The sequence below is a fragment of the Ylistrum balloti genome, unplaced genomic scaffold (genome assembly GCF_031769215.1).
Source record: "Ylistrum balloti isolate Yb309-2 unplaced genomic scaffold, AGI_CSIRO_Ybal_v1 Utg369850, whole genome shotgun sequence".
In the NCBI taxonomy this organism is placed as follows: Eukaryota; Metazoa; Mollusca; class Bivalvia; order Pectinida; family Pectinidae; genus Ylistrum; species Ylistrum balloti.
The window spans coordinates 2,133,140-2,159,379 of record NW_026782003.1 but is presented as its reverse complement, the minus strand read 5'-3'; the positions used below and the strand labels follow the sequence as shown (position 1 = coordinate 2,159,379).

The window sequence follows — 26,240 nt, the reverse complement described above, 5'->3', positions numbered from 1 at the left end:
GATTTATCAATATTTATCACTCTGGAATTACTTGCTTGCTAATTAGAATATCTACAATTCATAGGCATTACCATTCTTCAAAACAATATATCCATGTACAAGATATGGCGATAGCATCATTGTACTATATTTTATAGTGCAAGATTATTGTCGGTAGGTGAAACGGTCGGAAGCTGAACTGTCAAAATTTTGCAGGTGCCCGTTTGTAGTGGAATATTGACATTTTTGCCGTAGGAGGTGTTTATTTCATCAACTGCTGTCGACATAACATTTCAAAAATAGGTTTGTGGCTCATGTTCTGAAAAAAACACGATATTTGACGGATAAGAATGCATGTTATTGTTTACAAGCTTCTTCTAAATTTAGGTATATGTTAATTAGCCAGTAAGCCAATCAAACTACGCGTTGTGTTCTATTGTGTTGCATAGCCAATCAAAAAGTGCGTTAGACCTGTCAACCGCTTATGCGCCAATATTCGAACGCTTAGTTTTGCGAGCAGACGTTTGACAGCTGCAGCAAGTACTCGGTCCTGCTATAAGCACAAATCATTCCAACTATCCAGCGATGCAGTAAATTTGATATTTGATATTGACAGACTGTTCACTCACTGTGTCAAACAGGAGAACACTTTTTTTCAGCGAAAATGGTACAGGAAATATTTTCGCTGTTGACTTCCCAACAAGAATTGGACAATGACAATGTCAGTTCTGAAACTTGCATTCGAACAATGACACATCCAAGGAAGTCTGCCAACAGTCCGGTGAGTCTCTCTAATTGTCTTCGGTTTGAGTGTTCTTTATAATTTGTTATACAGGTATTCTACTGCCACAAAAATTTAGCATACCGCACAAAATTCAATTTTCATCAATTCAGTGTCAGAGAGTCTTGCAATGCGAATCTGATTTTGGCCCATTTTGTATATGCTTACTACATCTGTTCTGTATCATGCATGTCTAAGATTTTAATAACCTAGATGGTATTTGGTATATATTTATACTTTATTATTAATATTCTGTTATATTTCAGTTCACCAAAGCCCTATCTGATGTAGTTGTGTTGAAGCAATTGCTGCAGCGAATGGAAAAAGATCATCAGCTTAAGGACTGGGTATGAACGATGATGTTATTACAAAATAGTTAGCATATTCAAGAGTAACATTACTAGCATGTCAAGTTGATTCAATGATATTCATTCTAGATAAGATTTCTGATAAAACTCCATTTCATATTATCAATATTATTCACTTTTTAATGTGCTTTAAGCTAAATGTGGTAACGGTTCAATAAAGTCTCAAAAACACAAGATAAACATATTGAAATCCAGTACTGTACAGTCAGTTACCTGTTTTAATTACTTTTAATTACATGACACCATCTTAATATAACTTCCCCCTCTTGGCCATGTACATGGCAGTGGATGTTGATTTTTACATATGCTTTCAGCCACAAGTAAATTGTGAAAATGTTTTTGTAATTCTTTATTATAGTGTGGCCACCTGAACAAGACAATGCATGCATCTCAAAGAGACAGTGCTGTGTCAACCATTCGATGTCTATGCATGTTTTACAGTTGTAGTTGTGAAACATTTGCCTCAGCAGTGAATTTCCTGGACCGTTTTCTCTTCAAGATGAAGGTGATTTTTTTAGCCCAATTACATTCAAACAAAAATTACCAAAGTTTCCCTTGATATCAGGAAACCATGAGACAATTTAAATATCAGGAAACCATGAGACAATTTAAATTCAACTAAGATCACTGTTAATTGCCACTCTACATGGGTCAGAGGTATTCAGATACCATAATGTAGATCCATTTCACTGTGATATCTTTAATTAATGCATGTATATTAAAAATGATAGATCAGATTAATTCTCTTTATTGCCATTTCAGTATCTGAATAAAAATAAAGTATTCAACATAGATACAAATTAAATTGAAAACTGAACGTTTTGTTGCAAGATAGGATAGAGACATACATATCAGGTCTTTGCTTCATGGCAACTTGTGTAGTATTCAGTTGTCATAAAACTGAAATACATATGAATATTGTATGATCGCCATGCTCTATCGTCCTCATATGGATGAGGAATTATGTATTGTATGTGCTTATTTAAGGAAATTTTTATTTCGGGTGTGTTCTAGTTCAAAAACCCATCAAAAATGTAAGAATAAGATGCACATCTTGTGGTTTTCTAGAGGAGTTCCACCTGACCAGGTCAGTCGTGACCTAGTGACTTGTTATAATTTTGACTGAGAGGCAGCAGCTATTTAGAAAATCTGAAAATAATAATTGGGTATAACAAAGCACCTACATGTACATGCTTTGCTTCTTAAACAGCTCAATGAAATGTTAAATTTGTATTTTACAAAAAGTTCAAAATTGTCTTCTTTACCTTCCACATGTAGCATCATTACTTATGTTGTAGTAAGAAGTCTGTAGTATATCTGTATGCTTTCAAGATCATTGTTGATAAATGAAATTAACTACTGATATCTATTATTTCAGGTACAACACAAGTATATTTCAGTCATTGCAGCAGCTTGTTTCTACATTTCTGCTAAATTCAACCAGGAAGCTGAGGTAAAAATACATTTATATATTAAACAGACAATTCCATTTTTTTACTATGACAATAATTGGGAGCCCTGGTAATTGTTTTGAAACTTTTTCAACTCAAAAATTTTCATTTACCATTAATGTGATAAAATAGATAAGGGGTTTCTGAAATGGAGACAAGGATAAGAATGGTAATCAGTTTGATTTCATTTTGAACATTAAAGAACTCCTTGCCAAGGTAAATTTGAAAGAGAAACTGTGTTTTGAGATACATATTCTGAGATGTTTGATTACCTAAGGGTTGTATATTTGCCCCAAAAGATCATTTGAGAATTCTGTACAAAATTATCTTTCAGGAAATTCCAAGTGCAACAGAAATTTCCCATCTTCATGGTCAAACTTGGAAACCTTCAGATCTGAAAAGAATGGAAATGGTGATCCTGGAAAAGCTTAATTGGGAAATATGGCCAGTGACATGTCCTTCCCTTTTGAAACCTCTCTGTGATATCATCATGCATTATGGGCACAATTGTTCAATACTTGATTCCTTGCTGAGCAAGTTTGAAGTATGCATCAACTACAGCTCATGTGCAATTTTTAAGGTATTGAATTACTGAATTTCTTAACGTTTTGTAACAAAACCACAAATATAGTAATGGGAATTGGAATGAGGTTTCTTGTACAATTGACATACTGCAGTTACAAATTCTATACTTAAATGATGGATCAAAGTATTAAACCTTGTAACTAGTTTTATGAATAACATCCTGAGGATAAAAAGTGTTGTTCGCTTAATTTTTATTTAGTTTTCCTTGACATTTTTTAATAAAACAAGAAGAAAAAATCTTACTTTAGTTCTAAATTCTTTGTGAGGAGCATTTTCATTTTGATATTGACATGTGAGATATATTTCTGACTTTGGGGCAATTACTAGGTCATTCACTGTTCAGAAGTCTTCATTGATTAATTACCTTTTCATCAGATAATTGTCATGATGAATGTTGTAAGCTGAGACTTGAGTGCTATTGCTGAATACTTTCCTTTTTACAGAGTTCCACTTTGGCCTTGGCTTTACTTCAACACTCAGTGATTGAAATGAATGATCAAACATTCGAACTGAATCAGTGTTTACTTTGGCTTCACACAGTCTGTCAGGTAAAGTCCAAATAAGTTGACTTGTCTAGTATTGACTTTGAAAAGCATTAAAGTGACTACAGTGTCAAAATTCACTATCAGAAAATTTTATGAAACATTATATTTTCCATGAGTATGTTACATAAGTAACAATGATCAATTTTGATACATGTTTATGAATCAGCATGTCTAACTCAAATACATTATAGCATTTTCAATTCCTACTTTTCTTTGTGAAAAGAAACTTGTCACATTTGTGTTGAATTCATGTATGTATAAAAGAAAAAACAAGTTTCATTGTGATGTTATCGTCTATGAGATAAAGAAGCTAAAGTAAAATTTATATTTACATATTATTAACATGCAGTGCACTCTTTGACACTATTTCGCTCTCATATTCACCATTTATAGAATTTGTCGTTGCTGATTATCGAGATAGATATGCGAAAACTGATAAGCAGCAACCTAATACGATAATTTCCTTTTCACAAAAATTAATTAGAAAGGTGATAATGTAACTTGTATGTTTGTTTATGCTTATATCACATGTACCTTATAATACATAACAGAAGCATGATCTCGTCATGTGATCAGTCATGATGGGGTTTACAAATGTCAGTCGAGATGAATAACATTTCAACCATCAAAATATGTTCACTAACGAGAAAGTTGACAATATGTGTGCATAAAGCAGTTAATGTTTTATTTCATTATCCACATGATAAATTCCTCATTCAGTGACTATGAAATTAGAGGTAATACATTTGTAGTTGCTTTAAGAATTTATAATGAGATGTTTTTTATTTTTTTATCAAGCCATTGGATAAAATCTCTTATCATCACCACTGGTGATATATTTTTTTTAAGTGAAAATATAACTTCTGTAGTCTTGGCTAACCAGAGTGGTGCTTTGTAGCTATATAGTCACTAGCAAAATTCTTTGATTTTACTGTTCAAAAGTTAGATAAGTTGGTCTTCCTTCAAAAAGATCCCCTGTATGTTTCTATTTTTCTCATAATTTTGTAATCGTTTTGAAAGCAATTCTTACCAAATAACAGCATAAAATGGTAGAATACAACATAAAAAAGCCAATTCAAAATGGTGTTGTCTTGTCAAGCATGAACTGACTTCAAAGACTGCTGATCACTGCTTTGTTTCATGTTTCAATCTGTCTTTCTTCAATTAACTTTAATTTGAAATTGTAATAATAGAAAAATTGTTTTTCCCATTTAATATCATATATATTTTTCACTCATATTACATTATATCTCTATATTTCTCACTTGCGCTTCACACCTCTGTCATATTTGTGAAAAATATATGATATTAAACCGGAAACCAAAAATTATCTTTTTTGTGCAATACAACTGTTAAGAAAAATAATAAATCTTGTTGTACAATTATTGTATGTCATGATTTCTGTTACAGGTGCAAGACTCAGAATTTTATGAATGCTTCTGTACAGTAAGTGAAATCCTTGACCTGTATAAAAAACAGCCACAGAGTCATCCAAGCTGCCTGAAAGTTCCAAAACCACAGATTAGGATGTCTCTGATTTCAAGACCCAGTTATTATGGATGTACAGACCTGCCCACAATAGAAGAATCATATTCTGATGTAGACAGCAGGTAAAAAAAGTCAATGTGTGTCATCAGATATGTGTTTTGTCATGAAAAAAGCATCAAAAACACCCTTCTGGTATAATAGTGTTTTATGATACATTTATGTCAAAATTGACATAACAATTTTCTAAGCATCATCTTGTATGTCTTTATGCATGATATAGAGGATTACCCATGAGTTCATTGATCTGAAATTTAAGAAACAAGTCGTAGACTTGTTCATTATACTGAGCCGCTGGCAAATAAAATGAAAAATTCATGAGAATTTTATGCATCTTATATGAAATGAAAACAAGTGTATGCTTCTACTTATAACATAACTTTTTTGGAAAAACTGGAGAAAACAGCATTTTATTAGACTGTTACAAAATCTTAATTAGCAATATTCTCACTCTATATCTATTTCTGTGGTGATGACACCATGAAGTTACAGTATCACAATGGGAACATTCAGTCAGTGACAACTCTCAAATAACAGGGTAGTTACATGATGAAAGTAACATGAGATCAGGGGACACAACTGTTGCTGGTTAAAAGTTTTAACCAAGAATTTGCATTGTTTCAACACTAAAGACATGAGTGATCACTGCAAGTATGCTTTTAAATGAAAGCATGCAATAACATTGATGTCTGATTAAAATGAATTCTTTTGTATATTGTTTTAAGTAATCTCATTATCATTTTCAGTGATAACATCGAGGAAGTTTTTGAAGATATGAAGATATCCACACAAGCCAACAGAAAACTGAAGAGTTGGAGTTTTGAGTTACCCGAGAAATGTGCAATGTGTGATATTCACTGAAATATTTGTTAGATTGTGTTTACAGTAAAGCAGTATGATTGAATGGTTCTAGAAATCCATCTGAAAGGTTTGTTAATGTTGTAAAAGAAAGTTCTGTGAAGAGAGAGAGGGAGAGCGAAGTGAATATAATGTTATTTTTAAATTAACATGTTACAATTTTTTTTAAGTAATTTAAAATATTTAACCAAACCAACTCTCAATCCTCAGTAGTCTAGTCTGAATGCGTTTTCTAATAATTGTGTGCCTTACCAAATGGCAACTTGGATTGATGAGATTGGTTATGATGGGCAGTAGCAATTCTTTTAAAGGAAGTATAGGTGCAATTTATGAAACATTTTTTGTATTGTGTGACCATTTTCTTTCCAAATTTTGAAGGCAAGTTCATGCAGAAGCTTGTAATTTGCTTGATAAGTTTCAAATTTCTATGGTAAAAGAGACTAGATTTCGTATTATTTTCTTGATTCAATGTATTTAAGATGAAACTGAAATGCAAACTTGATATGGGATTAATATATAATACAGGTGTTCTGAAAACATGTATACACCAGTGAAAGTTTTAAATCATCATTTCCTGCATACCAAAGGTTTTAGTAACATATTTGCATGTTCTTTCAAATTTCAACTGTGATTACGGTTGTACCGCAAAACAACCTGGTTTTTTTATTCAGACCTAAATATTGTATTTTGATTGAAATGCATGCTTTAATGAGATGAATAATTCAGAGTTAATTTTGGTATTTAAACTTGTTCAATTTGTCGTTTTAAAACCAAAATTTATGTTATGTATAAATTGTATACAAAGCTTCTTAGCATTTGCTGTCCGATAAGTTTTAACAATTGAAAAACGTTTGTACATTTGTTATTGCACATTTCACAAATTATTGAACATTCCTATTTGAAAGAATTAGATGGCACCTTTATTGTAGGTCTGAAATTGACTTGGTTCATATAATATGAAATTGTTAAACAAAAGACAATATCATTATGGCCTCAAAATTCTTTTTCAGCACGATAGCCATGATTGTACGAAGTTGTGCAAAATGATGCACTTTAGATTTATTTTCGATAATGCAAACAAGTCATTCTGAATTCAGTATTTTATATTAACTCATTTCTACAGACCCATTTGTCACAGATGATAGGGGTTAATGAATGTATAGAACAGATATGATAATCAGTATTAGACTGCATTATCTTGAATCAGTGCAAATCATCTGTGGTATGGCTAGTTGACTGTTTTGTACTTTTTTTGCTCTGTAACTTCCTGGATGAAAAATACTTCTGATATCAACCAGCATTACATCATGTATATAGTTTCATATAAATCTCATTGTAACATTCACATAATATATTTAATATTTTATATACAAAAAAAATGCAAATAAATATTTATTTTATGTATAAATGTGTTGTTTATTTACTGAGACTAGAATACGCGATGTCAACTACATTATATTTCTGTAAAAAGTGGACATGCATGACAATGAAAATGGTGCACATTAGGATATTAAAATATTATTTACCTTTATAATCATAATTATTCATTCGAAAATGCACTAAAAGATTTTACATTTAAAATAGGCTTTGATGTGTATTTTCAGAAATGCTTTGATGGCTGTACACTTAGTGTCAAGGTTTATTTGCAAAGTTAATTTCACCTTGATCAGCCACAATCTACTTATAATTGGTGACTACTTCTAGAAGAAGTGGTGTAAATGTCTTGCCCTTGGACTCGGCCATGTAGCACAAGACGATGTGTGATCTCGCTTTCCTTTAAACTCCTTGGGTCGACGTGATGGTCCTTTGTTTTCGTTCTCTTAGTGCCTGGAAAATCAAAGGTCTTTTGAGGCCTGCATTTTACCTGCAACTATAACCATGTTTACTCGATTGTGCGATATGGAGTTGACTTGTTTGATACTCTTTAATGTGCCTGGTGGCATCCTTGATACTGCAGGGGTACGAGTCACTTTCGCTCCATGAACCTCTGGAACATGTGGCAAAATTGAAGGCACAAGTAAAATAATTTGATTGGTTCCAATCACAGGTTGATACGCTCCTTTTGAAGATCACACAGGAACGACACCCAACTTCAAAGCCATTACAATATACCGTTATGCTACCTCGAGATTCGTTTGATTTACATCAAATGATCAAACTATTCTTTTCGTCTTGTCCACTGGTTGTCGCACATGGAACCTTCAATTTTGTCATATGTTCCAGGGGCGCAGAGAGCGAAAGTAATTGTAACCATTGGAGAAGCGAGAATGGCCTGGGGGTTCCGTTGTAGTTTACTTTGCTCTTACGTGAGAACGGTAAGTTACTTGGATCGACAAAGGTTAATATGACAGGTGTCAATGAAACATCAGACGCTTACCCTTCTGGTTCAGGAGTCTTCGTGTAAATCTTTCTTTCGTGTTGGTATTATCTTAATCCTTTTCTTTGACCAGACGGATTCTTAGATATCGCTGATTTTGCAAAATTTAATCCATTTTCAAAATAAGGGACAAGAAACGACCTTACAGAGATCCATCTTTATTGATTTTGTTTTCAATCATAACCAGTTAATAAGAAATAAAACCTTTTAACTAGATTAATTACACCAGGATTTCAGCAAGATAATCGAGTAACGAATTGACGCGAAGAGTTTTAAGTATCTGATGCGTTTTTCAGCCAGTTTTCTCTCGGCATGGAATCTTCATTCGTGGAACAACATTTGTACCAACGTTCTCAAAATTTAATTTTGTTTCATTAGTATTTCCCACGACGACATCGACACCAACAATGCATATTAGTTAAGTGTTTTTTGTTTTTTTAAGTGTGAACAGTTCTAATACATGCAACTGAAACTGGTTTCGTCTCGTTGATCTGTTGATGTTGCCAAAGGTTTTATACGTAGCGTTTTGGAGGAAAATATGTTAAATCTCCATGTTTAGATGAAGATAGGAATTGTCATTTTAGACAGCGTGTCGGAGGTAGTGTCCCTAGATAGCGATTATTGTGTCGTTAATGTCCACCGCCACGTTATACCGTATCTAATCACACGACTCCTAATTGGCTCGTATCGATCTTATCTTGCTTGTTTTAATGATCTCACAATTTACCCTACAGTGACAGCACCAATCACTTAAACCAAATACGATGTCAAAACATATCATACTCTCCTTAGTTTCTACAATGACACGTTCCCCTGCCAACTGCATTGTCGAAACCGGAAAGATTATCACACTTCGATACCCAATGAGCTTATGGGCAAACGAAGATGGCTAGGAGAGGTACTGGAAAGTGGCTTATGATTACATCACATTCGCAATCGAAAACTATTTTTATTCAAATTTGTTGCGTTTTCGTGTCAAACTTAAAACTTAGGCTGTCGACTTTTCGTCCTATTGCATTGTGTTTCTGTAATGTAAGTGTGGCAACGCTCATCTTTTGCTTTTACCGGATATTTTCAGCAAATTAAGTTTATTTGAATTGACAATATGTTCATATAATGGAATCTCCTACAATTTGTTTTGTTCGTCCTAAAGAATAAGGAAAGACCATACATCTCACAGTGACAATTTATATGTATTAAATTAATTCCGCCCGAGAAAGTATTAATCAAACGATCAGAGAGAGCGTCTGTGCACGCTTAGAAGCCGGGTTCTTTCTAACATTAAATTTGTGCCGTGCCTAATCTCAAAGTCTTGGTCAGTAAAATATGTCATAAAATGTCGGTGAGATAACAGAACTGGAATCGTCAACTTATTATGCGAAATGTAAAAAGAATTTGAAAGTCTTGATAAGTTGTCGATATGACGTGTATCTACATCACATATGGTTTTATGCACACGTGTACCTTTACATACCAAACATCAGTGTTACACGTACCAGTATGAACAATATCAAATGTCTCGTTTGTTTGCACGAGTTGGGACCGATTCATTGTAAACTATGTTTAATGTATGAAATCAAGATATTAAAAACTCATAATTATATAAAACAAAAATCTTTACAGAGTGTCACACAAAACAGAAGAAACTGCAGCAGGAAAATTGCTGGTACATTTTCAGCTGTGGGACGTGGCGCTTACGTTTTCTTACCTAAACAGTACTACACTAACATTATTCGTCCCAGATTTTGTGATGCCTAGCTTACATATAATGTTGTTTCAAGAGAAACTGATGAGTATGGATTGAAACATTTCATGGCCGCCATCAAGACAAGCATATTTCATTCTGGGCCTTAACTTAAGTGCTTGTTTACTGTTAATATGTATCCTTAATTGGTGATCGCGGGTCTCATTTAGGGAACGCCAAATTAAGACGCTCTACTTTTCCTGCCACCTGGCAGAATCGATCACTTGTATACAAGAATCGTGCCGTCATTGTTTACATCTTCTTCTTTTACCATGTACAAAGTCACCGTTTCATTTCATTTTTCTCTTATATACGAAATAAATAAAAGATTGTTATAAAATTTTGCACCGGAGGCAGTTATGTCAGGTTTCATTTGACATATGGTAAATGAGGGCTCAAATGATTCAGTGGGATGTCTATTTTTGGTCGTTTAAATGCCAAATGCCGTTATGGTTCCGTGGATTTGTGTTATTTACAAGACAAGTGGTGAATATGTCTTTAATAAGTGTGTTATTAAGTTGTGTGACCACAATTGGTTAGGACGAAAGCATTGACCAAAGCATTACAATACCGGAACATAGAGGCTGTATATAGTCAAATGGTGTGAGTCGAGATGGCGTGTCACTCCTCGTTCAATGCTTGCGCCAGTTACTGTAAGATAGTGAGGGGGACTTTGCCGACGCCGTACTCGTCTTCCAAGAACCTCCCAGATGTGCGCCCTATCGGGTTCAGATTCTGGGATTTTACATGCCAATCCAAAAATTGGATATTGTTTTGCTAAGAACTTCCTAGCCACGCGACTGGTGTGGGATGTTGCATTACCGTGTTGCATTGCATTTAAATTGCCACTGACAATGATTAATCTGATTGGATTATCACACAACTCCTACCAAATCTTTCTCACTGAACTACACGCTGAGCCCACTCGGAACATGTCATTAACCATTTCTCTCTCTTCTTTCGATTCACGCGGCATTGCGTTAATCTATACAATTTAGAACCATATGTGATTTTTCAAGTGATAAAGGTTTCGAGAAAGTGCTTAACGCGTTTTACGAAACTCAAGGAAGATATATTTTTTTGTATTTCTTTTTTATTCTTTTGTTTCGAGTGTAAAATGTACAGTTTAGAGAAAAGATTCGAACGGCGACTAGATGCTCGAGGTTTTGCACTAAAGTCGTTACAGAGATGCTTTAATGTTAGCTTAATTATCTGAGAACGTCAGACATCCCTTTAATTGTCATACGTTTTTGAGAAAGGATTTACTATGGTAACATAATAAATTTATAATTCAACAATGGTTTTGTGTCAAAATATTTAATTCGGTGGTCAGATATTGCAGGATTATGTTTTGTAACAGTCTGGATGTTTGACGTTCGGTATAAGAATAGTCTATTAACGAGGTGTTTTTCACTGTCAATAGCCTAATGAGGTTTTCAGTTGATGTACTGTGATCATCAATTACCGACATTGTCAAGTAATACGAACTAATAAAACTCAATAGAGCTGATTTACAGAAGGTCCCGGTGATCACCACCTGTCGAAACAGACAAAGTGATAGAGTAATGCGGATGTACCCCCGTAATGGTAAATGGATGAACATTGTTATAACTACATCTGACAGGAAATCGACCCTTTCCAGTCGGATCTTGACCTCCATATGATCAAATTGTGCAATTAGTATGAATTCATTGTTATATAGATCGAACTGTTAATGATGTCCAAACATGATTCAATGGCCGGTCCCTGGATATTTGTATCGACCATTGTCCGCCATCTCTTGGCAAGACATCGTAGGTAGTTATGTCCGAATTGTGTTTGTCAAATTTCTCGAACTGTCATTTCATAGCAATAACCAATAGACACGTATATTGTTCGACCCGCCTATTACGTTTTAGAACACATGATGGATGTTAGACCAATATCGCATCACACTTATATACGTAGAGGAGGTCTATCTTTTGGTATAGGGAATTTTAACATTAAACTGAAAGTAAGTAGGCGTTTACTTCCCAATTGACCTTTTTATTTGTAAATCCTTACAACTGAAGTTCGTTATCATTCTTTAATGATCTGAAGTTTAACGAATCACACCTAGCAGGACAGATCTTATAATTTTAAGTATTCGCATAGTTTATTGAAAAGCCTCCTCGACATGGTTTACGCTGTAATTCTATCGGTATCTATTTTGCCAGTGAAATATAGGGATTTCTAAAAACTTATAGCGTAACTGTATTTTTATCATCACTGTTGAAGATATCTTACATCAGCACAAGTGATTATACAACTTATCCATTGATGATATAAATTTTTGAGTTTTGACCAATTATAGCTGTACATTGAAGTCATGATCGTATGCAGATGAAGAGTCTGTGCTTCACACTCGTGAAAAATCTGTTATTCTGTTATACCCTTGAAGAGAAGGTGTTTCGCACTCATGAAAAAGTATATTGTCATACTCATGTTAATTAATCTAGTTAATTATTTATAATATCGAAACCATTAAATATCATACCGCTATCCAATAAAAAAAGCATGTTATTTGGCAATATATATATATATTATGAACCTGTCATGTTCATCATTGCAGCAGTTATTCGTCAAATTGTTATTTTATAAAAAATATTTTAACTAATATAATAGCTATACAATGCTTATATTTTGAAATTAAGTATTGCGATCAAAAATATGAAATTATTTGGATAGGTTTGGTTATACACTTCTTGTAGAATTGTAGAGAAAAGTATCACGACAGAAAGAAGTATAACAATACAAAGAAATCTGGAAAGGTGCAAAGTCAAAATTTGATTTAGACAAATATAAACTTATTTGTTTTGAAACAATCGCAAAAAGCTTTAAGCTGATACCAATCACCCTTCTTGGCCCAGGTTGGAGTAAATCGGAGTACCCGAAAAAAAAATCCGTGGTCAGGCAGATGACCCTCATACCTTTTCACGCTCGTTCCGGGAATCGAACCCTGAACGCCTAGGCCAGAGGCGAGTACGTTACCAGATCACATAGTTGGATTTTGGACTGCCTGAACCATCATTAGTGAGAATAAATATTGAAATGAAAAGAAAGTTGGGCTTTCAAAAAATATCCGGAAGAAGAGTTTTCTTTTTTTCTATGGATAGTGTTCTTGATATACGCGGTACTTCGCCACGTAAACCGAATTCGTTATTGAAATGTAAGGTTAGACGATAACGTTGATTAACACACTTATTTTCCTTAATATAGTGGTGGTGACTAGTATGTTGTTCTATTTGCGCATTATAAATCTCCTCGATTGAAATTACATGTTTGGATCAAGGATAGGAACTATCTTATCAGATGTAGCGTTAATATGTGGACAGCTGCCACGTGTCTATTACGATATAGAACAGATGAATGAAAACAATAAAGTATCTCGTATGTAAATCGAACCATGATGACAACACAGAAGAATTCGTTCATATGTGTAGTTTGTAGTGACAAGATACAGGACAGGATTTTAATTTTTAATTCTCAATACTCACCACCATAACGCGGACGAGGGTAGGTCACGACATCCATAGGTCATACAAGAGAAAGCAGTCTCAAATCTTTAAAATCCCTCCCTCACTGTTGGGATGAATCAATTTTGACCTAAAATGGCGTATTACATCATAAGATGGAAGGGATTCGCGAATATAGTGTTGTGATACAGAAGACTAAATCATTAGAATCCTTCTTCGGTACGGATGAAGAGATTGTGATCAAATTTGGCCTAAAGCACCATTCGACATCCCTCACTCCCTGTGGGGACTGAGGGGTGGTCATTTGGGGCAAACATTATTGAAATTGAAAATTAAGTACGGATGAAGTAATTGTAATCAAACCAAATCGTTTTAATGGGCCTCTTGTTATTACACTGTCAACATTTCTATCGCCATCACTTTATTAAAACATGATGTCATTTACTTGTATTTGTAAGTTGTATGATAGGCAATTCTTGCTATTTAAAGGACTCGTCAAGAGCTAATTTATATCTCTGTATTACTGCTTTGTTATACTCTTATCTTATGTTTTTCCATACCAATGTTTGTCGCAATAATATCTCTCGTGAGCTTATGTTCTTACAACATTAAATTAACCTTCCTGTGACCTTTATCTTTTAGTGAAGACAAGAATCTGAATCGTCTCTTAGCGGTAGGGTTCTTAGCGAAAACCGCTTCACATTATGAGGATGGTTTAAAAATAGTAAACTATTTTACAACAATTGCTAAACAAGTTATGTCAACTTATAATAATCACTCTTGTTGGCCCGGATGTAAGCGCGCGACGGGTCTTATTGTGAGAGGAAACCGGTATACCCGGGGAAAACCCACGTGATCGGGCAGGTGACCCCTTACCTTTTCACGTCCGTTCCGGGAATCGAACCCCGGTCGTCTAGGTGAAAGGCGAGTGCGTTACCACTGCGCCACCCGACCATGAGGATGGTTTGTCTGCGAGCGACTGCTTCATCGCCAAAACCACGGCATTCACTAGTGGACTCTTATACATAACCATGCGATTAACGCACACAAAATACCCGAACTAGCAGTAGATGGATAATAATTTAGTAATGGTGACCACGTAAATCAAACTGACTAAACCAGTAGGCAAAACACCGGTATACTACCTCAATTGTTCAGAAGACACTACTTCTGTATATGGTTGTGACATGGTTATTTTTTAATGTTTACAGTAAATCTGATAAAAACAAATATCCACAAACCTACGAAAATAAAAATATTGGAACTACTCGAGTCCCACTAAACGACATAGCAGACGGGAAATCACAGCCTTAGTCGCCGGAACCAACATAACACAATACTTTTCATCAAAGTTTGGAATCCATTGAAGCCATCCGTTTTATGGAATGTATATTCACACAAATGTTTAAGCACTACAACATCTCACATGTTCCAGGCAGCAATAACTAATGATATGGCCGCGCAGCCCTCCGTCTCCGGGTCAGCTCTCTTCGGTACCTAAGGCCGCCCAAGTTGTGCAAACTGATGGAATTAAAAAACTTCAGCATACAGTGACAAATGCCATTCGATAACAATACTGGTGACTCGTTAATTCGGCACTGCTTACGGTCGCACACCTCTTCTAGACTGAGAGGTCTGAATGTGGTGGTGGTGGTGGTGGTGGCTGGCGTTGTGGTGGTTGTGGTGGGAGGTGGTGTTGTTGTCGTGGTGGTTGTCGTAGTGGTTTCAGTGGTCGTAGTGGTAGGTTCTGGAGTAGTGGTAGGTTCCGGAGTAGTGGTAGAAGAAATGGTAGTGGTTCCCTTGTTGGTTACTTGAGGAGTACCCGTGGAATTGTTCGTGATCTTCTGCGAGGTAGCCGTGACTCGGTTTGCATTCATGATTTCTATTATCTCCTCATTAGTCAAACCTCCAGCCAGTAGGACTTGATTGATCTCAAGTGCTGTCATCATGCGACATCTATAAAAGTGACAATGTTCAGAATTTTATTGAAAGGCCACATTATATATGGAGAGTTAAACAAATTGTATTCGTGTAGAGTTCTTTAGGAAACAAATATTAATTAGACGTAACAGATTCATGTAAACCCTGCCGTCATCGGTATTGCTTGTTGTGTCGGTCAAGCACAATATTTATCATCAAAGACAAGCTCATAACTCAAAATCTATAACGAGAGCAATGTTTGAACAATGGAAATTTACAGACAGAAAAAAGTTTGTTAAGCTTGAATCTATTTAGTACCTATCAAAGTTATATTATTATGGTTTCATTAACAATAGAGTTTTGATAAGTCATATCACTATCTATTATGTGAAAGTTTTACGGTCGTCATAGTGATCTTATTAAGAAATATTCAATTCCCTTATACAATATGAAGTTAAAAGTATTTTATGCTCGTTAGTATGCCCGATTGTTTCGTTGTTGTTTACCTTGTTCTCATTTAGGAACGTGAAAATAATTACTTAGGTTGACCAAGATTTACAGGTGTCGTCGATGACATAGAAGATGCTTTCTCTTCCGAAGCACCTTATTATTTTTTCAGGAATCGCCATGTAAATTCTTAATGGTTATTTCCCAATTGGTTTTTCAATATGATTTCAAATTAAAATTCGGGTGACTTGTATTTTTTTTTTTTTTTTTTTTGACAAGACATGGCATTCATACCTGCAGAAACGTTCATCGAAGATAAAATGGGCACCGGTGCACGTTTCTACTTTGTTGCAGAGACATTCACATTGCGTCTCGTCAAAGTAGTGGACATCAGAACAGCTCTGGTAGTTTCGACATAAACATTTACAGTCGAGCTCTGAGAACTCCTGCATGACATTGCAGTCACTTGGATGTATACTGCAACGAGGTTCACATGCAATGTGGTCTTCTACCAACTGTGTCTCCATGCCAACGAATTCGAAAAAAGGTGATCCTGGGCTTGGAAGACGAGTCTTTGCCGCCTGAGAAACAACAGCATACTTTGTCAGTATTATGATGAATTTTTTTTTCGGAATATACCATTTTTGCGAGTTTAAATAACGAAAACATCAAAGATCTTCATTAGTATTACTTAATGACAACTTCGTTTTCTATCAACTTGTACCAATTTCTATATGACATATACAATTAAAATGTGTATGAGTAGTAATATTTGCTTATGGCTATACCCTAAACTGTATGTGGGATGTGATAGCCACATCTAAAACACAAGCGTCCTAGAGTCTCATGATTTATACCTTATATATTTAGTATCATTAGTGAATACTTAACATCTTTATTGTTCTGAATATACTGGTGTCCTTACCTAGTGTAATTTTCCTTTATATACAACACCCGCTGTACTACCTTACATAATATTTTCCATAATCCACTACAATCCCGACAAAGTTCTATATCTTCCAACACAGCTCCACATCTCGACATTCATCTTAAACCACTTCAACTCTAACAATGAAAAAAAAACTCCTCGCTAACATCCATCTGTTTAAACCAATGTTCCAACAAGCCAGTATCACACCAACGATACGCCGCCACACACTAAACTAAAATATTCTCAGAAACTAACACTTTGTTTCATATAAATCACTTTATCTTACACAAAACATTTTCTCTCTAATCACACCACATCTATGCCAACCACTTCAGATATCCACTTCCAGTCTACTCCACAAAACCAATCACATTCCCGCACGCCAACCCTTTTGACAATACTTCTATCATAGACAATATTCTCCCACCTGTAGAATCTTGCTTGTTACAATAACGGGCACACACGTCATCATGCTGTTGGTGCAACACCCTCCACACTTCTTTGTCCTGGTACAAGGGGGCCAATACATGACAGACGGATCGTAATTATGCTGTCCGAAATACTCTGTTGTATTTCGCGGGCTACAGCGGTCAAACTCTGCCATCCTGATCTCCTCTGAAAATATATACAATTTATCAATTATCACTTCTCAGTATCTTATTTACGGTTTTATAACCTATATTGCATTAATTCGTTCCATAAACAATCAAATCAGCTAGAGAGATTTTAAGAGGTTTTCAGCATTCTTTTCTAAGAAATAATTCAATTAATTCCAACTTGCTAAGACAAGTCCTATAACATCACATGATGATATGCTGATGAAATTCAATGATTATATTTATGCTTTCCCATACAATGATGGTTACATGGCCAAATAACAAATAACAAATAAAATTGCGTATACTCATGTAGTTGTTTGTTTAACACGCTAAACCGATGGTATTTTGGAACATGTTTTTGAAGTTGGTAATATCAACTTCTATTCTATATCGATGGCAGTTTTCCTGGTTGTACTTGAAGCATCTCACTACATACGTAAAGAATCAACTAGTTTGTGCGCCCAATCAGCATTGGAAGATCATGTAAGTCTTTTTTTCAGATAATTACTAACCGCTAGTTTCAATCCTTGAATCCTTACTATGCGTACATTTTATTCCAATTAGAAAATTAATTTCAGTAAGACTCAGTATCTCTGTGGGGTTACCTGAAGGGCCCCAATTTTATCTTTCTTAACAGCCTGCTTTGAAAACAAAATACCAACACAGACCGCCATGTTGTGTATTATTCATATTAATCAGATACTTACCTCCTCCAACTAAGATCTTATCTCCTGTCTCTCCTGTTTCTCCGGCTGTCAAAAGATATTTTTATCATTGATTTATTGACAGTACACCAATTAACATTATTGAAAAGACTTCAAACCAAAAATGCTCCTGAATAAGACACGTAAGAGTAAAATTCGTTAACTGACTATAAATTATCCTTATTTTGAGGTTTTTTAAAGAAGAAATAAAATTTACATAGTGTTCTTACTAAGACTGGTGATGTTTATTCGTGATCCATTCAACCTGACCCACTTGTCGAAGAACTCTTCGGTAGACTTGATAGTGAAGGCAGTTTTCCTGAATTCGTCCGCTGACTGAAATGATATATAATGAGAACCCTCGTAATTTCATATTATATATTGTGTCATTCAATATTTGTTTATTTTCCCTACTTGAGGAATCTAGCACCACTAACAAGTCATCAAAAGACGAAAGAACAGTACAATGCAGCTCATTATATAGTTATATATTGTATAGACTTCTAAATTTGTATTGAAAGGTACTGTTCATTTGAATGCCTTTGGTATAGTCCTTTTTTGAAACTCCAAATCACAAAGTCATTGCAGGTGGAATCTGAGAATGTCATTTATTACGTTTTAAAGTTCTTAAAAATTGGACAAAAGACACACAAGTAAATTCAGTTCAAAATAATTAGAGTGTAGACAAATAATGAAATTCAACTGCATCATACAACTGTTTTGGTCGCTCTGATAACTGATGCTTTAGGACATGGTTTGCTGAGAACTAGGAAGCGAAACAGAAAGATCGTAAAAAAAAGATGAGGAGGAACACTTGTCCAAAAAGTCAGTTAAATTTCAAAGTTACGGTATGATACGTCATGCTTTACATACATGTGTAGAAGGTGTATGTAATATACTTCAACATACCAATAATATACATTAATGTTTTACAATTCACTATTCTTTTAATGATCTTTACAAATTCAGACTTATGGTCACTGTATCTATGCTTTCGTAACCCATAAACTAGATTTTTTATTTCTATGCAGATACTGCGGGTGATTTCTTCTTTAAATGCGAATATGGAAGAAGTCCATCCAAATATGGAACTCAACAACGATTTTATATTTAAAAATATCATGAAATGTATATTTCACGTTCGTTTTGTTCCGTACACCCTTTTGTCTATATTCATTGATATTGAAGTTCTTATGGGATAATTGAAACTGTTTACATACTTAAGAATAGATATAGAATAAAGTGCTTGTTCCTGAAAGTATGAAAAATTAATTTTGGTTATTGTCTCGTTGCTTCATTGCATTTTTTCCAGAGTCGATTCGATTTTAAGACACCCAAATCTACTCTTCTCCGACCTTGACAATGTTAATGTATTTCTATAACTGCACAGCAAAAAGGCTTTCAAATATTTCAACTCCTTTTCAGAATTTCTAAAATTCCCACTCAGCCAAATTATAAATAAGGGAAAACATTTCAAAACAACGACTAGGAGATTATTGAGATGAGAAAATACAGATTTCTGATGTTACAATGGGAGTTTGTAAAAAGACACATAACTGAATAGCACCTATTAACACGAATTAACAATACGCTACACACACCTGTTTCATCCTTGTAGTGATGTTAAGGGTTTGATATTGAAGCCAGGATGCGGCTGAGGAAAATCCAAATTGACCAAAAGAAATGTCAAAATCTAGACGGGGAGATGCACTAGCTCCATAATTAAATTAATTTCGAAATTTGCATATTTCAAATAATTTTAGAACAACGTTGAGGACGTGTATGTATTTTGAACCATGATACCATTCGAATGGATTAAAACGCGGCATACAGGTTACGGTAAACCTTGAGGACAAAAAAAAAACACCAACAGTGTTAACTAACAGCTATCTCAAAGGACACAAGTGAATAGCTGTAGATTTAGTTTCATGTCCCCGTGCCGACGTCATAAAAATCCTTTTTAGTAGCCTCTAACTATAATCCGGCGTGTGACAACAGTTTTTCCTCATTCCTCTACAGTCATCGTTACCCGTTGAACAATTACAATTGACATCCATGTCAACAGTAATTCAAATACCGTGATTACATCCATTGTTCTTTCTGAATGAGATTGTTGTTTGTCCTTTGTTGAAGAATTGAAATGTGTGAAAAAGAACTTGTTATATTTCTTCTAATACTGAAGTAGTTATTTGAAAAAGCACGTGCATAACTGAGGAATATGAGGGTCTATATATGGAATATACAATTAAAGAGATAACTAACCAATAATATGAAACTGTCAAAATCAAATATGAGTTGTTTCTCAAAAAAGATCGCGAGGCGTCCATATTGTTCTGTTGAAAAAATCTGATATAGAAAATGCTCAGCAAGCGACATCTATGTCCTTGCAGAACTAGTGACAACAATATTTACGACAGACCCTGGTAGAAAGACGATCTGAATATCTCATCCTGACTTATCTTGGTAGTCAGCTAAAGGTGCTAATTACGTGAGGGGTTCTCATTAGTCGCTTGTTGCGCTTACGCGATTTGAATAGCTTTAACTCGTATAATTTTCTAAACCTGCCAAGGCATTGAGGCGACACACTGTTACAATGACGTTGCGTTGAAGTAGGACAGAGAGTTGGACCAGTTACAGAAATAATCTCTTGTACTTTTACACCAATACCAGGATGGAGGACTGTCGCCGTTTCCAACCCATCAAAGGTCAAATCCACGAAGCTCCGAGGTGAGATATCTTGATTGCTAGTGGCATTATAAACTGATTTCTTATTCATATAGTTTCGCATATTGGCCACTGGGAATTAAGCTTGCCAGATATAGCCGTAATATTAGTTTCTATCGCGTTTAGTGTCAGTGGTTTCTAAACAATTTATACTGACTGTAGGTAATGGTAAAAGAAAGGTCTCATGGGAAACAGATTGATGCCATGAAACCACATGATCGACATCGTGTATGGAATTCGATCCGATGATAAAAAATGGGAAGGGTAAATTATGACACACCAATTTGATTCACAGAACAAAGCACATCCTGATAGATTTTAGTTGTCAGTTTTTCAAAGGGAAAAGTGATGGATGAGTCCATCTTCACAATATTATTAACCTATATTTTTAGACGTATTTGATACTCGTTAGTTTGCCTGCTCGTTCCGTTGTTGTATACCTTGTTCTCATTTGAGAACCAGGCATCACTTAAATGGATTCACAAATGTTTAAATGGCGGGTGTCGTCAGTGGAGCAGAAAACGCTTACTCTTCCGGAAAAATTGGTCTTTTTCTCTTTGTACTTTTTCATGCGTATTCGTATAATCTTTCTTTTGTCGAGATTTTGTCCTAATTTTATTCAATTTGAGTTTTGATTATGATTGTGTTGACATGTCGGTATTCTCTCTTTTTTATCAGTAGTATTAGCATCCTTACTTTACATCGTATGTGACTGCTGTAGTGGATAATAATACCTTGTAAGGAAAACCGTACAGCAGGTTCTGTTTCCGTGCCCAAAACTATCTTTCACAAAAAAAAAAAAAAAAATGGAAACGACTGCTACCTCACATCACATGTTTAACTATATATTTCACGATAGATATGTTTTTACTTCCTCTGGCATTTGAGATATATCAACTAAAAACGAGAAAAATAAAATATTCGAGTCGATTTCCCAAACTTCAGTGCAATAATCGAAGTATATACAGTGTGGCAACGTCAATAACGTACTGGAGAAAGTAGAAAAATTGATGTAAAATATTTTAAAATTTGAAAGTTTTACAACATTTTAATGTTCAAAATGTTATCATGTATCATCACGATTTGGGTAACCAATAGCATTCGCTCTAGATCTGACGTAACGCCATTAAGGAACTGGAGTCATATAGCAATTGGAACACGCACAGCCTTAGCAGAATGGTATCAGAAGGGAAAATGGTGGCCATGAAACATACACATGTACTGTAGACCACATGAAGCAAATTCTCTATGCAATTACATTCCATATAACAAAAAAGTGTTCATTAACTCATCATTGCAATACAAACAACGTTTTTGGCTATATTATTTACCGGTATCAAGGTCATATTGAGCGCAAATCATTATAGGAAGCGCCGAAACATGGTACAGCCGCCAAGAGCATTGTGAAAAACAACAATTGACAAATAATCGTTCCTTTTCTGTAACACTGCATAGCCATTCTAATATATGATAATACCGATACATAAAGTGTTGTGTGTGTGAAAATATTTGCAACGAAAGAAACCTGACTGAAGACATTTTATACCAGAACCTTTAGTTGGAACCTTTGCGAGAAATTGTTCTGAAAAACTCAAATATTTCAGTTTCAAAATTAATGAGAATAGCTTTTGGCGAGGAATATAAATCATGATAAAAGCAATCGGCAAGATGAGATTTGTTCATGAATGAACCCAAAGGAGATGCCAAAAATAACACAGAAACGAGAAAAAGTCGCACAGAACAAGGATACTTCAGAACCAGCTAGATCAATAGTTACTGTCGTCATACAGTGCTAACCTAGAACTTGTACGCCATTCTGGAGATGATCATGCATCATGCCCACAGTAGGATATGAATGTACATAACAAGCAAAGTCACATCATGGCTCATTGAGAAAACGGTAACCTTTGAAGGATGAACAACGGCAACTTAATATAAACAAAATAAAAAGTCTTGTTCCGTTTTTTTGTTTTTCGTTTTTGTTTTTGTTTTTTTTCAAGAACTCTCTGATTAGCAACGTACCGAAAATGTTCTACTTTGGAAGTCACACACAGTAAGGATTAATCAGAAAGAAGAGTGTTAGAGTCTAAGATAAATAAATCTGTAATTACGCTGAAATCAATGGAAATCAATGGTACACAAAAGAATTCATCTGAATACACTACATAACGAGCCATACGGTTGAATTTGGGTGACTGGCCGGGGGTCCAACGGACTCCTTCGTATCCCCATAAATAGACCCTACACTCGGTACTTGCAATATCACCAAGCAGTACCTAACTGGTAAAAACTTACTGAACAAGTGCACTTTGTGGGCCTTTCTTGTTTTAATAAATCAAAGAAAATGTTAGCTGATACGAAAGTAAACGGCTGTTGCGAAGATTCAACACACCTGTGTAAATAGCACCTGTCGAAGCTGTAGATTGATTAGTGTGATTGGGCGACCGTCCAATAGGGACTGATATCACACACTCGTAAACACCTTACGTATTCATTACTCCCATCCCCCTTCCTCTCTCCCCACATCGTTTTCACACCTTGGATCAAATGTTCCCGTCGCTACACTCCCTCCAACAACTGTTTATGTTTTGTTTATATGGATCGCTATATTATCTTTTTGGAACGGTGCTTACAAGCTTATCTTTAATCCGTAACGTAAAATTAAGACTTATCACTGACTAGCTGGCACTTGCCGTCCTAGTTACATCACTGGTGACTGTTATCCTTTGACCTCGTTGCCATTACTCTCTTTTTAAATCAATTTAATTAATTTTCGAGATAAAGAATATAATACACAACGAGTATACATGTATGTATATTGTACACATCAAATAACACGAAGAAGTCTAGGGGAAAACTCCTTTTTTAAACTCCTTCACTGCAACATTTCAACATCTGAGAGTTCTGGTTTTGATATACACATGTATATCTACACCTATCTTTTTAGAGCTTAACCCATGGATCTCGAATTCGTTGATATATAAACTAAACAATGTATATAAGTCAACTTTAAGAATAGGATTCTACACTAAGCGTGGATAAAAATCTCTAAATGTGCGTCATATTGTTACATATAACTCGTGTATTTGATATTTGATCTTATTTGAAAATGCGTTTCATTTTGACCAGAGACGTATTTATGTATACGTCCTTGTTCTACCTACCTATGCCGCATGGTACATGCATATGTATGGAAGCAAAAGAAGTTATGATCAAGTGAAAAACTTTAAGTATATGTACCCGAACTCCCAAACACTGTAATCATGTTGTGTCGGTTTGATCTGCACTAGAATAATGACGTCATGACCTGGCGTGAAGAGAGTTGTTGAGTCTCGTGCCAATTTAGCCACGTCATAGATAGCATCAGTTCATATAATTACTCTTACTTCGCTCGCTGATAAATAAGGACAATGCGTAACAAACAACCTGTTTCAAGTGTTTCATGATTTTTTTTTCGGAAATTATTTTTCGAACAAAAAAGTTTTTCTGCTGAAAACCTGTGGATGGCTTTCTCTGATAATACGCGTGCATTGAAATGCAACGTGTCACTTATTTTTTTGTTTTAATTTATCAAAGTAAATCTTAATCAATTTAAAAAACAAAATCGTTTCTCCGCGTCGTCTAGAGAAAAAGTATTAACCGCGTGAGAATTCTGAAGGGGTTATTTTGTGTAAAGGTGGACTTTTGTATTTAATTTCGTAAAAGCCGCGGTGTGGTGCCAGGAATATATTAATCCGAAACTTAAATCAATCAATTCAGAGCTAATCAGAATGACGTGGTATATGCTGGTTATTATGAAGCATACCCCTCTCATTACGTGTCACGGCGATCAAGTTAGATCCATTATAAACCAGTCTTTACAGATTCTGCGGCATTTTAAGTGTATGCATCCGATAATAGTGGGGCCACACCACAGTTTCCGCCAAAAAAGTCGTCCGGCCTCTCAGCAAGCATGGCCTGCATGTATTAATATTACACAACACTCCTAAATTACTAAAATCGATAAAGAAGCTTCCCTTTACGGTAATGATAAATGATGGTTGATGCACCTAGTTTTCACTGTAAGCTGAATTATTACATAATATACATACATTCGATTCTCTGGCTTGGTTACCCACGGGTGCGAGTAAAATACGAAAACCTCAAATTGGCTTCCCAAACCTACCACAGACTCAATCATGGTAAATACATAAGGATCCAGAATAGATGTGTTCTAAGGTTAGGAACCATATAGAGAATTGTCGCTATGCTATTCGGATTCTCCTATAGTGTCGGATTTACTATCTGTATACGATCGTAGTTTAGCACATTCTGTTTACACAATGCCAACCGATCAGATTCTGAATCCTATTTTGTTATGTTAAAAAGGCGAGCAGTGTTAAGTGCTGGTTAGCTTAGAACCTATATCAGTTTGTAACAAAAACCATAGTGTAATAGTTGTACACATTTCGTTAGCAAATTAAATTATCTACGTTCATGTCTTTAAAACATCCGACGTATCAGGAACAACTATTTCTTAAGAAAAAATGTAATGAAAAATGGAAAATAATGCTGTCGGAAATTCGCCGATTTCTTTCTCACTTCTGTCCTGATTATATAATTGGGCGCAAAAGTCTGAAAATTTTTAAATAATTGTTCCTTTGTTGTTGTTGTTTTTTAAAGGAGTTATTCATCCAAGTAGTATATAAAATGAAGGCTGATCAGAACACTGCGAACTAGTATAATATCTGACATGGTAATGTAATATAGATCCATCAAGTTTTGATCGTACTTTTTAAATTATGTTTCGGATAACTTCATTTGTTTTATATTATGTTCTGAAAATAAAAATAATAATAAATTCTTGAAAATCATTTTTATCACCAATTTACCAATATTGATAAAGACTTGAATTTTATATAATTCTATCAATCAAGGTATTTTCCTCGTTAACGATTTATGTTGATAGGCTTACAATCTGAACACATATATATATGTGCTAAGATGTTCTAATAAAAATAATATGATATAAGTGATGAAAAGTAAACTTACCAATATTCCATTGCAGTTGTCTATTAGTGTCAGAAGTGAAAACAAATACCACGTATATTCCATCTTCCACATCCTTTCTGTAACGATACCGAAATTGATTTGCCAGGACCAAGCAGCATCTTCGGTTTTTATCACATTGCTTATTATGTATGCAAGT

General features: G+C 34.9%; 2 protein-coding genes across 4 annotated transcripts; one reads left to right on the top strand and one right to left on the bottom strand.

Annotated features, from left to right (window-relative positions):
- The first annotated feature begins 171 nt into the window (after positions 1-171).
- Positions 172-7,486, top strand: LOC132545590 (cyclin-G1-like). 3 transcript variants are annotated; one of them, XM_060209282.1, is made up of 9 exons: positions 172-282; positions 639-760; positions 1,027-1,107; positions 1,487-1,633; positions 2,507-2,581; positions 2,914-3,159; positions 3,608-3,712; positions 5,120-5,319; positions 6,001-7,486. In XM_060209282.1, the coding sequence occupies exons 2-9, from the start codon at positions 644-646 to the stop codon at positions 6,113-6,115; spliced, it is 1,086 nt and encodes a 361-aa protein (XP_060065265.1). In that variant the 5' UTR covers positions 172-282; positions 639-643; the 3' UTR covers positions 6,116-7,486. The 3 variants fall into 3 exon arrangements, with proteins under 3 accessions (XP_060065265.1, XP_060065266.1, XP_060065264.1); XM_060209283.1 differs by having other exon boundaries at positions 621-760; XM_060209281.1 differs by having other exon boundaries at positions 429-760.
- Positions 7,487-14,794: 7,308 nt separating this feature from the next.
- Positions 14,795-26,168, bottom strand: LOC132545586 (uncharacterized). The gene is made up of 6 exons (XM_060209277.1): positions 26,084-26,168; positions 18,559-18,664; positions 18,332-18,376; positions 17,453-17,640; positions 16,389-16,675; positions 14,795-15,683 (listed from the first exon to the last, which is right to left on the bottom strand). Exons 1-6 carry the CDS (start codon positions 26,153-26,155, stop codon positions 15,173-15,175), a joined length of 1,209 nt encoding a protein of 402 aa, XP_060065260.1. The 5' UTR covers positions 26,156-26,168; the 3' UTR covers positions 14,795-15,172.
- Positions 26,169-26,240: the final 72 nt, after the last annotated feature.